Raw genomic sequence first — 16543 nt, 5'->3', positions numbered from 1 at the left:
AAGAGTCTCCCAATGATGCTTAGGCTGGCCTCAACTTCCTGAGTTAAAGCAGTCCTCCTCCCTTAGCCTCTTTTTTTTTTTTTTTTTTTTTTTTTTTTTGAGACGGAGTCTGGCTCTGTCTCCCAGGCTGGAGTGCAGTGGTGCAATCTCAGCTCACTGCAAGCTCCGCCTCCTGGGTTCACGCCATTCTCCTGCCTCAGCCTCCCAAGTAGCTGGGACTACAGGCGCCCGCCACCATGCCTGTCTTTTTTTTGTTTTTTTAGTAGAGACGGGCTTTCACCGTGTTAGCCAGGATGGTCTCAATCTCCTGACCTCGTGATCCACCTGTCTCGGCCTCCCAAAGTGCTGGGATTACAGGCGTGAGCCACCGTGCCCAGCCAGTTCTTCATTTTCACTGCTGTCATCCTTTCTTGCTTGTGGGGGCCTAAGCATAGCCTTTTAAATGAAGAGAGTGCAACCAAAGGCATGTTGCTGGGATATGTGGGTCAGGATTATGATTTTATTCTGTTTTTCTGCCATGGTCTTAAAATAGTTCATGACATTTTAGGTAGTCAACTCAGTTTTCAAATTTTGGTTGCTATGAACTCTTCCAGGAAGTTTAGGATACAAAGATGGAAAGATATGGCTGCTGCCTTTCATGAGTTACAGGTCTAATTTTATACAAAATTATCTAAAAGTTTTGTTCCTAATTATGTAATGAACACAACCTGAATTCAACCTCTTTCTATCATATGATCTTTCTTGTAGCTTGCCAGAGTGATCTCTCGGCTTGCCGACTTTGCTAAGGAACGAGCCAGTCTACCCACGTTAGGTTTCACACATTTCCAGTAAGTGGTAAGATTACTTCTTGTTTATGTGCATATGGCTTTCAGCTACTTCTTGAGTTCTGTCTTTTCTACAGTAACCTTGAGGTGAAGAATCTGAAAACATGATTTAAGTATAAGTAATTTGGGATGCTTATAAGGAATGAGCCTGATATCTACCTTAAAACATACTGGTAAGAGAATAAATCTAACAGTTCCTTTGGGAAACATTGGGAAAAACATATCAAGAGCCTTGAAAAATATTATTTATGATAGTAAGCATTAGAAACAATCTAAATGGGCCAGGTGTGGTGGCTCACGCCTGTAAACCCACCACTTTGGGAGATCAAGGTGGGCGGATCCCTTGAGGTTAGGAGTTCAACACTAGCCTGGCCAACATGGTGAAACCCCGTCTCTACTAAAAATATAAACATTATGGCCGGGCGCGGTGGCTCAAGCCTGTAATCCCAGCACTTTGGGAGGCCGAGATGGGCGGATCACGAGGTCAGGAGATCGAGACCATCCTGGCTAACACGGTGAAACCCCGTCTCTACTGAAAAAAAATACAAAAAACTAGCTGGGCGAGGTGGCGGGCGCCTGTAGTCCCAGCTGCTCGGGAGGCTGAGGCAGGAGAATGGCGTGAACCCGGTAGATGGAGCTTGCAGTGAGCTGAGATCCGGCCACAGTACTCCAGCCCGGGCGACAGAGCGAGACTCCGCCTCAAAAAAAAAAAAAATATATATATATATATAAACATTAGCCAGGTTTGGTGGCACGTGCCTGTAATCCCTGCTACTCAGGAGGCTGAGGCAGGAGAATCACTTGAACCCGGGAGGCAGAGGTTGCAGTGAGCCGAGATCGCACCACTGCATTTCAGTTTGGGTGGCAGAGCAAGACTCCGTCTCAAAAAAAAAAAGAAAAACATCGAAATGTTCAACAATAAGAGAATAAGTAAGGCATAGTATTCGTACATCCATAGGTTGGAGTAATATGCAACTATTTAAATGATGCTTACAAGATCTAATGTGCAAAGGCACTTAGGTTTATGTTATGGTAACAAAGACAGCTTATAAATTGCACAAAAATTGGTTGAAAGTACTCCATGATGTAAATGTTGATTACTCTGGTTTATGAGATAATAGGAAAATTAAATTTCTTTCTACTTTTTGAGTTTTGTTTTGTTTTGTTTTTGGAGACGGAGTCTTGCTCTGTCGCCCAGGCTGGAGTGCAGTGGTGTGATTTTGGCTCACGCTCACTGCAACCTCTACCTCCTGGGTTCAAACGATTCTCCCGCCTCAGCCTTCCTAGTAGGTGGTACTACAGGCACCAGCCACCACGCCCAGCTAATTTTTGTATTGTTTGGAGAGATAAGGTTTCACCATGTTAGCCAGGCTGGTCTCAAACTCCTGACCTCAAGTGATCTGCCCACCCCTGCTTCCCAAAGTGATGAGATTACAGGCGTGAGCCACTGCCCCCAGCCATACTTTTTGTATTTTTACTTTTAAAATATGCAAGTATTTTTATGATTACTGAATAAAGCCCTTTTAAAAGGCCGATGGTGTAATTTTGGAGTGCTAGTGACAGGTTTTGAGTGATGTTTGAGTAGTGGTATATTAGCATCTGCCTTTTGTTTTGATGGTGTATTGCTGTGGCAACAAGGATATGATAATTTATGAAAGCCTGTTGAGCTTCATATTTCTTAAAAGCAGGGCCTATATTTACTGGTAGCAGTAGCCTGAAGCGCTTGTTCATACGAAGCGCTCCGTGCGAGTGGCTTCCCTCCACACCCTCCTTCCTCTGTGTTATAGCTCCTCTTCCTCTCCTGCCTCCGGGAGAGTGCTCAGTGAATACAGAAGTGTTCTAATGTTCCTCTGGAGATAGCATAATGGAAGAGATTGGCTGCCAGAGTTCGTAGCCATTAGGAACTCAGAAAACAGGGTTGATGTGTAGGCATCCTCTTAGTGTATCAGTTCATGCAATTAAAAAAACTATTGAGATATAATTTACATAACAGAATTCACCCTTTTAAAGTGTACAGTTCAGTGGTTCTTACTATACTTAGAGAATTATGCAGTCATTACCACTATATAATTTCAGAGTATTTTCATTATCCCAAAAAGAAATCTCATGCCCATTGATAGTCACTCCTATGCCTCCCTTCCCCACCCGCTGGCAGCCGCTAATCTATTTTTTGTATCTATGCATTTGCCTGTTCTACACATTACATAGAAGTGGAATCGTGTACGATATGTGACTTTTTATGTCTGGCTTCTTTTGCTGTTTTCAATATCCATGTTGTATCAGAACTTCAGTTCTTTTTATGACTGAAAAACATTCCATTGTATGGTTGTACCATGTTTCATTTACCCAATTGTCAACAACTGATGGACATTTGGGTGATTTCTGCTTTTTGGCTACTATGAATAATGCTGCTGTGAACAAGTCCATGCTAATTTACTTCTTTGTTTCCTTATACCAATAATCTGTTAGCAGTTAACAAGGAAAACGATAAGATTAATTTTGGGAATATACTGTAGCTTGTGATGTGCCTCCTGTGGACATTCCTAGTGTTATGCCTGGATGTTCCCAGCTGTCAGTGTTATTAGCCTAAGAGGAAAGAAATTCCATTTGGAATAGGTTAGGTTATCTATTAGAAATTAGGCTGGGTCTGGGCACGGTGGCTCATGCCTGTAATCCCCGCACTTTGGGAGGCCAAGGCAGGTGGATCACCTGAGGTCAGGAGTTCAAGACCAGCCTGGCTGACATGGTGAAACCCTGTCTCTACTAAAAATACAAGAAAAAAGTAGCCAGATCCAGCGCACGCCTGTAGAGTCCCACCTACTCGGGGGGCTGAGGCAGGAGGACTGTTTGAACCTGGGAGGCGGAGGTTGCAGTGAGCCGAGATTGCGCCATTGCACTCCAGCCTGGGTGACAGAGCGAAAAAGAAAGAAATTAGGCTGGGCGGCCAGGTGCAGTGGATCACGCCTGTAATCCCAACACTTTAGGAGGCTGAGGCAGGTGGATCATGAGGCAGTGGAATCAAGACCAGCCTGGCCAACATGGTGAAACTCCGTCTCTACTAAAATTACACAAATAGCTGGGTGTGGTGGCGGACACCTGTAGTCCCAGCTACTCAGGAGGCTGAGGCAGGAGAATTGCTTGAACCCGGGAGGCAGAGGTTGCAGTGAGCCAAGATCGCCACCATTCCAGCCTGGGTGACAGAGCGAGATTTTATCTCAAAAAAAAAAAAAAAAACAAAAATTAGACTGGGCATAGTGACTTAGGCCTGTAATCTCAGCACTTTGGGGGGCCAAGGCAACTGGATAGTTTGAGGCATAGAGTTCGAGACCAGCCTAGGCAACATAGGGAGACCATGGCTCTAAAAAAAAAAAACAAAAAGTTAGCCAGGTGTGGTATCTTGTGCCTGTAGTTCCAGCTACTCAGGAGGCTGGGGCGGGAAGATGGCTTGAGCCCAGGAGATTGAGGCTACAGTGAGCTGTGATTATACCACTGCATGCCAGCCTGGGGTGACAGAGTGAGACCCTGTCTCAAAAAAGAAAGAAATTGGACATTAGGGCAACTTATTCATAATTATGTATTTTGTTTTTTTGTTTTGTTTTGAGACAGGGTCTCACTCTATCACCTAGGTTGGAGTACAGTGGCGCGATCTTGGCTCACTGCAACCTCCACTTCCCGGATTCAAGCAATTCTGCCACCTCAGCCTCCCAAGTAGCTGGGATTACAAGTGTGTGCCACCACACTTGGCCAATTTTTGTATTTTTTGTGGATACAGGGTTTTGCCATGTTGGCCAGGCTGGTCTCAAACTCCTGGCCTCAAGTGATCTACCTACCTCAGCCTCCCAAAGTGCTGGGATTACAGGCGTGAGACACCGCAGCTGGCCTCGTAATTACGTTTTATGTTCAGAAACAGACCTTCAGTGCCTTGATTTAGGCTTTTTTTTTTTTGACTCAGAGTTTCACTTTTGTTATCCAGGCTGGAGTGCAATGGCACAATCTCGACTCACTGCAACCTCCGCCTCCTGGGTTCAAGTGATTCTCCTGCCTTAGCCTCCCGAGTAGCTAGGATTACAGGCATGCGCCACTATGCCTGGCTAGTTTTGTATTTTTAGTAGAGACAGGGTTTTTCCATGTTGGTCAGGCTGGTCTTAAACTCCCGACCTCAGGTGATCCACCTTCCTTGGCCTCCCAAAGTGCTGGGATTACAGGCCTGAGCCACGTTGCCCTGCTTTGATTTAGGCTTAACAAGAAACAAAGCCACTAGCTGCTACATTCGAGTCCTCTGCTTATGCATGTTGTGGGGTGGTTCTCCATCGCGTGACTACTCCTCACTGGGTCTTGACTCCTCACAAAGGCTTTCCTCTACTTCCAATCTAGAGCAGTATCACCATTATCTTCATTGTTCTTTTATTCTTTTAGCACTTAAAATCTCAATAATTAATCTTGTTTCTTTTTTTTAATTTGTTTTTTTGAGACAGAGTCTGGCTGTGTTGCCCAGCCTGGAGTACAGTGGCACAATCTCGGCTCATTGCAGCCTCTGCCTCTCAGGTTCAAGTGATTCTCCTGCCTCAGCCTCCCAAGTAGCTGGAATTACAAACACCTGCCACCACACCCAGCTACTTTTTTGTATTTGTAGTAGAGACAGGGTTTTACCCTGTCTCTGTTGGCCAGGCTGGTCTCGGACTCCTGACTTCAAGTGATCCACCCGTGTCAGCCTCCCAAAGTGCTGGGATTATAGGCATGAGCCACTACGCCCAGCCTAATCTTGTTTTGTTTTCTTTTTCACTTGTTTACAATGTAAGCAAGTGCCATTGGACAAGGATCCTGTCTGTGTCATTCCTTATTGTATTTTCAATAGCAGGAGCATATTAGATACTTGGCAAATATTACATGAGTATGAGTATCTGATGTATTTCTTACCTATGTCGATGGATATAGCCATGAACAAAAGGGACATTGTTCCTGCCCTTATAATAAATTGCCTCTTGGCGTGCATCACATGGCTCATGCTTGTAATCCCAAGACTTTGGGAGGCTGAGGTGGGTGGATCGCTTGAGACAGAGTTTGAAAGCATCCTGGGCAACAAAGTGAGACCCCATCACTACAAAAAATTTAAAAATTAGCCAGGCATGGTATTGCGTGCCTGTGGTCCCAGCTACATGGAAGGCTGAGGCAGAAGGATCACTTGAGCCCAGGAGTTTGTGGCTGCAGTCAGCTACGTTCATGCCACTGCACTCCAGCTTGGGCGACAGAGCAAGACCCAGTCTAGAAATAATAGTAATTTAAAAATTGCCTCTTGATGGAAAAAGAACTATGCTAATAGCCTTTTAGTTTCATACTCCTTGACTATTTATAAGTGATATTGAATCTCCGTAACGATTATTTGGTTAAACGTTTTAGCTCTTGTTTTATCTTTACCAGTTACTCCATCCTTTAATTGTTCTCCCTCCAAGGGGTAATGGTGGTTATTAAAAGAAGCAATGAAACTTTGATGATGTAAGGTGTTGGTCTGAGACTTCCATGTGTTCTCTTTGGGTTTTCAGGCCTGCACAGCTGACCACAGTTGGGAAACGTTGCTGTCTTTGGATTCAGGATCTTTGCATGGATCTCCAGAACTTGAAGCGTGTCCGAGATGACCTGCGCTTCCGGGGAGTAAAGGGCACCACTGGCACTCAGGCCAGTTTCCTGCAGCTCTTTGAGGGAGATGACCATAAGGTATTCAGAAAGTGACCTGCAGGACACTGAAACTCAGTGGTGGAGCCTAAGAGACAAGGCTGTCTTTGAGGATAATAGGAGAGATTGATTGTGGGACGGGTGGGGTGTTTGGACTGGAAGGAAGTTGTAGGGGTTGGGGGTAAGACCTGGGTAGGATGACAGGTTGAGGCATTCTCATACTGGACACCTGGATTATTGTAGGGATGTGTCTTTTCTTTCCAAGGTAGAGCAGCTTGACAAGATGGTGACAGATAAGGCGGGATTTAAGAGGTAGGTAAGTGGGAATCCGTTGACCTCCCTGTTAAGTTGATGAAAGTCCTGTGTTCAGTATGCCTCTAGATTTGACCTTACAATTTTTGCCTTTTTCTTCCTTTGTTCTTCTGCCCATTTTTTTTTTTTTTCTGTCTCTATCCTGGGTTTTATTTTCTTACTATCTGGATTCTTTTTTTTTTTTTTCCCTAATCGTCTTGCTGACATGTTTTCTGGATTTTATTTTATTTTATTACTGTTTTTGAGACAGGGTCTTACTCTGTCACCCAGGCTGGAGTGCAGTGGTGTGATCTCAGCTCACTGCAGCCTCCACCTCCCAGCTTCAAGCAGTCCTTCCACCTAAGCCCCGTGAGTAGCTGTGACTACAAGCATGCCTGGCTAATTTTTGTATTATTTTTGTAGAGACAGGGTTTCACCATGTTTCCCAGGCTAGTCTCGAATTCCTGAGATCAAGGGATCCACCTGCCTCAGCCTCTCAAAGTGCTAGGATTATAGGCATGAGCCACCATGCCCGACCTGCATTCTATTTTTGTATAATCTATAGGAAAAAAGAAAATGATTTACTTCTGGTTTCTTTAGAATATACCTTTTTTCATGTTGTTACCATTTTTGTTCCTTTACTTAAGGCCCCCAGCAGGTTAGGCTAAATCTGACCATTTCCACTGGAATCCACCAGGTTCCACCATGGATGCTTCACCCAGGCATTTCTATTGAGCTGTGGCTGGATACGGGCATGCTGCACCATGTATCCTTCTTGAGTCATGCCAGTGTCCTGAGTATTAGTGAAAAGGGTGGAAGAATAGTTTATTCCAGGAGCAAGTTACCACTCAGGTCCACTGGCTCAGTATAAATTAGCATACCAATAAGACCAAGCTTTTCTTTAAGGATGTGTTTTTCCTTGTTTGACAGAGGCATGTTTTGAATTATTATTTTATAAGAGTCTCCCAATGATGCTTAGGCTGGCCTCAACTTCCTGAGTTAAAGCAGTCCTCCTCCCTTAGCCTCTTTTTTTTTTTTTTTTTTTTTTTTTTTGAGACGGAGTCTGGCTCTGTCTCCCAGGCTGGAGTGCAGTGGCCGGATCTCAGCTCACCGTAAGCTCCGCCTCCTGGGTTTACGCCATTCTCCTGCCTCAGCCTCCCCAGTAGCTGGGACTACAGGCGCCCGCCACATCGCCCGGCTAATTTTTTGTATTTTTTAGTAGAGACGGGGTTTCACCGTGTTAGCCAGGATGGTCTCGATCTCCTGACCTCGTGATCCGCCCGTTTCGGCCTCCCAAAGTGCTGGGATTACAGGCTTGAGCCACCGCGCCCGGCCTCTCCCTTAGCCTCTTAAGTAGCTGGGACTACAGTCATGCACCACTGCAATGGCTTTAAAATATTTTAACATATGTCTCTCTTCTATTTATTTCTAGAGCTTTCATCATCACAGGGCAGACATATACACGAAAAGTGGATATTGAAGTACTGTCTGTGCTGGCTAGCTTGGGGGCATCAGTGCACAAGGTGAGTGGTGGCAGCTTGTGGGGCGGGGACAGGAGCTTTGGGCACCACAGACAGACTGAATCAGCCTCAGACTTTTACTTAACCATCTCTCAAGCAATATTATACATTAGTTTAATAATTTGTGGTCTGTAGCTAGTTTTGGCGTTTTCTTTAAAGTTATCCCAAGCACTGCAAAACATCCATCTTTTTCAGTGGTGTATTAAATTAATCTTTTTTTTTTTTTTTTTTTTTTTTTTTTGAGATGGAGTTTCGCTCTTGTTGTCCAGGCTGGTGTGCAGTGGTACGATCTCAGCTCACTGCAACCTCTGCCCCCTGGGTTCAGGCGAGCTTCCCAAGTAGCTGGGATTACAGGCATGCACCACCATGCCTGTCTTATTTTAGTAGAGGCGGGGTTTCACCACGTTGGCCAGGCTGGTCTTGAACTCCTGACCTCAGGTGATCCACCCGCCTCGGCCTCCCAAAGTGCTGGGATTACAGGTGTGAGGCACTGTGCCCGTCCTAAATTAATCTTGTGATTGTCTTTCCATGATGCCTTAAGCAGTGTTTCACAAAAGCGTTTTCATGCTCCTTGAATTTGTCATCCCAGCCCTTCGGGAACAGAGAGGCGTCTGAGTGAGATACTCTCCAGGAGCTCTTAGGGAGGATGCGCTGGTCTTCAGCTCAGCCGCAGCACACCTAAGAGCTCATCTCCTTCATCAGCCTAGTCACGGCTCCCAGACCCTCCTGCACACTGACAGTGTGGGGTGATGCTTATTCTCCTGCCTCCCCCAGATTTGCACCGATATACGCCTCCTGGCAAACCTTAAGGAGATGGAGGAACCCTTTGAAAAACAGCAGATTGGTGAGTGCTGTGTAGAGACCTGTGAGCGCACAGAGCTGCTGGAGGGCTGTGGATGGGGGCTGAGAGCTCATTCAGCAGCATGCTTGCCTACTCACTATCCTCTGAAGTCTCTCTGCCTTTGCATCTTGTCCTTTTTTACATGGGCAGGCTCGAGTGCGATGCCATACAAGCGGAATCCCATGCGTTCAGAACGTTGCTGCAGTCTTGCCCGCCACCTGATGACCCTTGTCATGGACCCGCTACAGACAGCATCTGTCCAGTGGTTTGAACGGACACTGGATGATAGTGCCAACCGGTCAGTGGCGCAGGGACGTCACATACACCAAGTTGAGAGGAGGTCTGAAGGAGGGACCTAGAAGTAAAAGGACATATTTGAGCATCTCTACGGTCTCCTTATCCCCAAGGAGCCCAGAGTCTAGCAGGGAGGCAAAAACATAGAAAAGACAGTGTGATAAGTGTTACAATTGGAGTGTGTATTGGGTACTGTGAAGCAGAGAGGAAGGAATAGTGCTTGAGGAGTCAGAACTCTTCACAGTAGAGGTAGTGCCTTAAGACTTAAGAAATACTGCCGGGCGCAGTGGCTCAAGCCTGTAATCCCAGCACTTTGGGAGGCCGAGACGGGCGGATCACGAGGTCAGGAGATCGAGACCATCCTGGTCTACATGGTGAAACCCCGTCTTTACTAAAAATACAAAAAACTAGCCGGGCGAGATGGCGGGCGCCTGTAGTCCCAGCTACTCGGGAGGCTGAGGTAGGAGAATGGCGTAAACCCGGGAGGCGGAGCTTGTAGTGAGCCGAGATGGCGCCACTGCACTCCAGCCTGGGCGACAGAGCGAGACTCTGTCTCAAAAAAAAAAAAAAAAAAAAAAAAATACATGCATCTTTTAAAGACAAGATCAGGAGCATTATAAAGGCACAAAGCAGGAGAAAACACACTTGAGGGAGTTACTACTTGAGTAGCCCTGGGGAATGAAGTCAACATGTGCCAGGAGGTGGGGCAGGACATGGTCACAGATAGTAGCCAGTTTACGAAAGGTCTTCTGGGTCTTTCCTGAAGGCAGATAGATGTCAGTTGTGGTGTTTAGGCACAGTGACATCTTGATTAGCTATGAGATGAGTCTGAAATAATCTGTACTGCTGATGAGGTACTGTGTGCACGTCATTTTCTGTTTTATGTTAATACTCATTTAAAGCAGACTGGCATTACTCTCGCCTGCTTGCATTGTGCTGGAATTTCTTGAGTGGATACAGATGTATATAGTTAGACCTAGCTTTCTGGGATCTGTGCATAATCCAGGATTTATCTCTGGAGATAAGTCATGTGAACTCACTCAGAAGTCAGCCACTGAATACTTTTTAGCAAGGTGTGACCCTGGGGGTCTGCTGATTTGCCTGCTAAAAGACCCTGGCAACAGTTTGGAGAGTTGGCTCTAAGGAGACAGGGATCATGTCAGAACAAGTTGGGGGCTACGTTAAAAGTCCGAGGCCACGTTGGTGCAGGTGCCATGTCAATGGAGAGGAAGGATATAGATCCAGAGTTGAAGGCAGACTGGCCAGCCCTGGTGGTTGACTGGAGTGAGTATAAAGAATTTGGTGACTGGGGCGCTACTGTCATTTGCTGAGGCAGGACCTGCGAGGGAGGAATGGCAGGTTTGTAATGGTGAGTAAGAGGAATGAGAATGGCTGAGTTCAGTTTGGGGATTGAGGTCCCTATGGATCAACCAGGTAGACGTCTCAGTAGGTATAAGGTCTGGCACTTAGGCACGTGGTCTGGCCTCGAGGTGACAGACTTGAGGGTCGTGAGGTCATTGGGGTAATCATGAGATTGAAGGAAATTATCCAGAGCGTACGGTCAGTAGGGCAACTTGTTGGGACACACTCTGCATTTCACTGAAATTACTTGTTTAAACAGATATTGAATGGCTATTTGTTTTCTAGACGGATCTGTTTGGCTGAGGCATTTCTTACTGCAGATACTATACTGAATACGCTGCAGAACATTTCTGAAGGATTGGTAGTGTACCCCAAAGTAAGAAGCTTCAGTTAAAAAGTAAAGTACTAGGGAGGGGTTGGAATGTGGGAGGGAGCGTGCTCTGGGGTTTGTTGAGGGAGCTGCATTCTGATCCGATAGGCGTTCTTCCCACCCGAGCTCATCCTTCAGTTCATAAGCTCTAGGGAACTAGCTCTGTGGAATTCATAGACACATTTATAGAAACAGAAAAAGAAGTATTTTAAATTGCCTTAAACTATCTCACAGCATGAATCATCAGCTCTGGTGGGACTAGGCAGAGTAGATGGCTCCATTTGCCTGTTTTTAAGTACCTGAGGCAGATGGGTTTATTTCTCTCCTATACTTAGCTCTTGAGGCTGAGCACTGCTATGTAGCAAATAGGGGTTTTAAGAATTCTTTAAGGCCAGGTGTGGTGCTCACACCTGTAATTCCAGCACTTTGGGAGGCCGAGGCAGGCGGATCACCTGAGGTCAGGAGTTCAAGACTAGCCTGGTCAACATGGTGAAACCCTGTCTCTACTAAAAATACAAAAATTAGCTGGGCATGGTGGTGGGTGCCTGTAATCCCAGCTACTCAGGAGGCTGAGGCAGGAGAATTGCTTGAACCCAGGAGGTGGAAGTTGCAGTGAGCCGAGATCATGCCACTGCACTCCAGCCTGGCGACAAGAACGAAACTCTGTCTCAAAAAAAAAAAAAAAGAAAAAAAAATCTTTCTATGTGGCAACTTTTTAGGTTAATATTCCCTTTTTAAAAATCAAAAGTCTGGCTGGGCACAGTGGCTCACACCTGTAATCCCAGCACTTTGGGAGGCCGAGGCAGGCGGATCACCTGAGGTCAGGAGTTCAAGACTAGCCTGGTCAACATGGTGAAACCCTGTCTCTACTAAAAATACAAAAATTAGCTGGGCATGGTGGTGGGTGCCTGTAATCCCAGCTACTCAGGAGGCTGAGGCAGGAGAATGGCGTGAACCCGGGAGGTGGAGCTTGCAGTGAGCGGAGATCATGCCACTGCACTCCAGCCTGGGCGACAGAGCGAGACTGTCTCAAAAAAAAAAAAAAAATCAAAAGTCTGAGTTAGTAAGAAAACTAAAAAAACATCATGTAGAATAAAACAACCCATTACTCTCTCCATAATGTGGTAGTTAGTGTCTGTGCTGTGCATTTTGTTTGACATCCTGCTGTGTTTACCACTTTAGCCTTGAGGCACCTTTCTTGGTCATTCACTTTATCTTTTCCTATAGGTAATTGAGCGGCGCATTCGGCAAGAGCTGCCTTTCATGGCCACAGAGAACATCATCATGGCCATGGTCAAAGCTGGAGGTAGCCGCCAGGTTTGTAACCCCTCATGTTCCTGGTTAAGTTGAGAGTGCACGTTTGGTCCTGCTCTCTCCTTCATGAGGGAGAGGAGATGAAGGTGTTTATGTCATTACCTTCACAGTAATGGTACAGAGCAGGGGCCATAATCTGCCATCTATGGAGGGTGATTGTGGTGAACTGAGTTTTTTAAAGTGAATTACTTAATCACTTGTAGGAGAAGTCCACTCCTAGTGAAGGAATGAGGTCTGACATTCCGTAGGAAGTGAGCAGGAAACGAGCAGATTATTCATGGGGCTTTACGGAAGAGGGCCAGAGCAGGGTGGGCATCCATTTCAGGATTGTCCTAAGATGTGGGCAGAGAGTAGTGAAGACCCTGGTAGAGACAGACACGGGAACCACCTCAGCCTGGAGGCGTTTTTGTGTAGAGCTGTGTAGACTGCATGGATGTGAAGTATCTGATGACTTTTTTAAAGTGTTCAAATGCCCTGTTAGTGGAGAACTGACAATACTTCACTGTCTTCGCAGGACTGCCATGAGAAAATCAGAGTGCTTTCTCAGCAGGCAGCTTCTGTGGTCAAGCAGGAAGGGGGTGACAATGACCTCATAGAGCGTATCCAGGCTGATGCCTACTTCAGTCCCATTCACTCTCAGTTGGATCATTTACTGGATCCTTCTTCTTTCACTGGTCGTGCCTCCCAGCAGGTAAGCATACATTAGAACGCTTCCGAGGAGTGGTCCCCAGAAGCCTCTTTTCTTCTGGGCTGCAGAACCTGGGGTACTCTCTTTGATGTTTTTGCTTTATAGGAGGTATGTTGGGAATGGGCCTAGTTAGAAGGAAATCAGAGCAGGTTGCTGGCTAAAACTTAGAGATTTGGGTTTGGTTTCTGTTTTGTTTTGTTTTTTGAGACAGTCTCTCTCTCACCCAGGCTGGAGTGCAGTGGTGCTGGGATTATAGGCGTGAGCCCCCACAACTGACCAAGATATGGCTGTTTTGAGCTGCCTTAAGTATTTCTTTATGTAGATTTTTTGGAGTTTTGATCTTGAGAATGTGGTATAATGGATTAGGTTTTATTGTCAGGTGGATTTGGGTTAAATCCTAACCTCTGGCATTTACTGGCTGACAGGATAAAAGTAAATATCTCAGTGTTGTAACGATTGAAATGCATGAGTATATACTAGGTGCTCAGTATGTGTTCAGATACTGTATTTAATTCTGGGGATTTAAAAATGAATAGATAGGCCGGGCACAGTGGCTCACACCAGTAATCCCAGTACTTTGGGAGGCCGAGGCAGGAGAATTGCTTGAGTTCAGGAGTTCAAGAACATCCTGGGCAACATGGTGAAAACTCGTCTCTACAAAAAAAATACAAAAGTTAGCCAGGTGTGGTGGCGTGCACCTGTAGTCTCAGCTACTCAGGGGGCTGAGGTGGGAAGATAGCTTGAACCTAGGAGGTCAAGGCTGCAGTGAGCCATGTTCATGCCCCTGCCCTCTGGCTTGGGTGACAAAGTGAGATCCTGTCTCAAAAAAAAAAAAGATGAATGGATAATTCTCATCTTCAGAGAGCTCAAAACTTAGTGGTGAATACTTTTAAATAGATCATTAGAATACCAAGCAGTAGGTGCGAGGACTGAGGGCTAAAATACTAGAACTGGAGGTAGGAGACCAATAAAGAGGCTGCTGCAACAGATCAAACAGTAGATGATGAGAGCTTTGAGTGAAGGCAGTGGTGAGAGATGCAGACCAGGGAGGGAGAGGTTAAGCTCTTGGTGATTACTTGAAGAGGGCTGGGAAGCAGGAGGAAAGAAGCTGTGGTGATTTTTAGGTTGGATGGAAATGGTGAAACCACCTGAGAGAACACAGGCTGGGCCAGTTTGCGGGAAAGGTTGGTGGGCATGTGGGCATGGTGGTTGAATCACCTGTGCCTAGGCAGAAATTCCTGATAGGCAGTTAAGGAAAACAAGCTCAGTGGTGGAGTAAAAGCTTCGTTAAATTAGGTTTTAGTGGTATCACCTGACATTGGAAAGGTATTATCTGCTAATATCTTAACATTTTCTTTTGTCTTATATCTGCTTTCCTCTGGCAGGTGCAGAGATTCTTAGAAGAGGAGGTGTATCCCCTGTTAAAACCATATGAAAGTGTGATGAAGGTGAAAGCAGAATTATGTCTGTAGAGTTGGAAGAGAATTAAACGAAAAATCATTAATTACTGAGGCATGAAAATTGTGTTACTGTAAGGCCTTATTTTACCTCGAGAATTGTTACCTTAAATTAATACAGCACTTTCTTCTATCCATGGTGCTTTCCCATTTCTCAGTCTCACATTTCTCAACAATGCAGAAACAAAGAGCATTGAAGTGTACTCTGTTATTTACAACACAAACTTGCATAATAAATGTAGTTCATACTTGATCTCTGTTCTTTCAAGGCATATTTTCCAGCTGCCTCAAGTTTAGTCCTTTTCACGTGTTCGTTTGCTTGTAAAGTAGCAGGAAATTTCTGGTCCTGTCTTCTAAAAGTGAATTAGATCTAGGTCTAGCAAAATAGCCTGGACTCAGTGATTGAGTCCATGGTCAGATACTTTTTATTTTGGTTATTTTTGGCTAGTATAAGTAATGAAGTTTGGAACTACAGTAAATACTTAAAAACAAAACAGAACAAAAAAAAAAAAAGCCTGATGGTCACATCAGGCTTTTTATTCAGCCGAAGTTGTGCCCAACCTCATTTCATCTTTTGATAAGGCTTATATATCAGGGAAATGCTAATTGAGTATACTGATTTCATCAGGGCAACTGACAGTCTGTATTCCTTGTTGCGTGGATTTTGTTGTTGTTGAGGCTTGCTCTGTCACCCAAACTAGAGTGCAGTAGCACAATCTTGGCTCATTGCAACCTCCGCCTCCTGGGTTCAAGCAATTCTCCGGCCTCAGCCTCCCAAGTAGCTGGGATTACAGGCGCCCGCCGCCACACCTGGCTAATTTTTGTATTTTTAGTAGGGATGGGGTTTTGCCATGTTGGCCAGGCAGGTCTTGAACTCCTGACCTCAAGTGATCCACCCATCTCAGCCTCCCAAAGTTCTGGGATTACAGGCATGAGCTACCACGCCCAGCCTAATCTTGTTTTCTTTTTTACTTGTTTACAGTGTAAGCAAATGCCATTGGACAAGAACATTGTGTCATTCTTTGTTGTATTTCCAATAGCAAGAGCACATCAGATACTTGGCAACTAGGCAGTCTTCCAGCTTCCGCCACCACGCCCGACTTCCTTGTTGCAGTATTATAGTTGATTGAAGCAACTGTAGCCAAATATTGAGTTAATTACCTACCTGCCAGGAGAGCCCTTGTGTTGTTTAGCCCATTCTCATCCTACATCTTTTTCAGCATAGATGAAAATGAAAGCTTTTGTTTATCAGATTTGCAGATGACACAAAACTGGGAGAATTAACAAGTACATTTATTTGGTAAAATAAGTTTTCATCTGTAACCTAAACAGGCTGAAATGATGTGCCTTAAACTAAGAGGAAAAAATAAGATCAATGTAAATAAGTTAACCTTAAACTCAGTATGCACCAGAACTGAGAGACGACTGTTTTATCAGGTGTTAATGGTTGTCCAGTGCGTGCCCAAAAAGCCACCAGAGGCTTACTGCTCCACCCTCTTGGCATTGCGTTCAATTTTGGATACCCAGTCTGAGGAACAGAGATGACCTGGAGAGCGAACCTCCAAAAAGATCTTCTGGAGGAATGTTAGGGCTCTTTATCCTATACAGGAGAAAACTTGTCAGCACTTCAAATATTGCCGTGTGGAGGAAGAGTGACTTGATTGTGTGTTGCCCCAAGAGACACTGAGATCAATACCCATTATTAAGGCTCTGAGATTGGCTTGGGGCCAGACATTGGAACCACTGAGATTAGCAATTCACCCTCAATCCCCCAGGTCAGGCAGAAGCTGGAAGACTGCCTAGTTAGGAATGTTGTGAGGGAGAAGAGGCTGAATCGGTTCCAGTTTTATCTAAAAGTAGCCAGAAAAGCAGGTTGAGATGATGCACACTTGCAGTCCCAGCTACTTGGGAA

The 16543-nt window shown here is 45.3% G+C and overlaps 1 protein-coding gene across 2 annotated transcripts in view; it reads left to right on the top strand.

Moving 5' to 3' along the window:
- ADSL (adenylosuccinate lyase) overlaps positions 1-15120 on the top strand; it is a 22180-nt gene extending 7060 nt beyond the window's left edge. Inside the window, exons 4-13 of one of the 2 annotated variants that reach the window (XM_011964162.1) lie at positions 748-827; positions 6365-6536; positions 6760-6806; positions 8218-8308; positions 9080-9149; positions 9297-9444; positions 11088-11178; positions 12400-12489; positions 13001-13177; positions 14560-14829. In XM_011964162.1, the coding sequence (XP_011819552.1) occupies positions 748-827; positions 6365-6536; positions 6760-6806; positions 8218-8308; positions 9080-9149; positions 9297-9444; positions 11088-11178; positions 12400-12489; positions 13001-13177; positions 14560-14646 (1053 nt within the window). In that variant the 3' untranslated portion in view covers positions 14647-14829. Of the gene's footprint in view, positions 1-747; positions 828-6364; positions 6537-6759; positions 6807-8217; positions 8309-9079; positions 9150-9296; positions 9445-11087; positions 11179-12399; positions 12490-13000; positions 13178-14559 lie in introns of both variants that reach the window. The other variant, XM_011964164.1, reaches the window with a different exon arrangement.
- Positions 15121-16543: the final 1423 nt, after the last annotated feature.

This window comes from Colobus angolensis, unplaced genomic scaffold (genome assembly GCF_000951035.1).
Source record: "Colobus angolensis palliatus isolate OR3802 unplaced genomic scaffold, Cang.pa_1.0 Scaffold65, whole genome shotgun sequence".
NCBI classification, from domain to species: domain Eukaryota; kingdom Metazoa; phylum Chordata; class Mammalia; order Primates; family Cercopithecidae; genus Colobus; species Colobus angolensis.
Note: the sequence above shows the minus strand (reverse complement) of the source record. Positions and strands in the feature narration are given on the sequence as shown.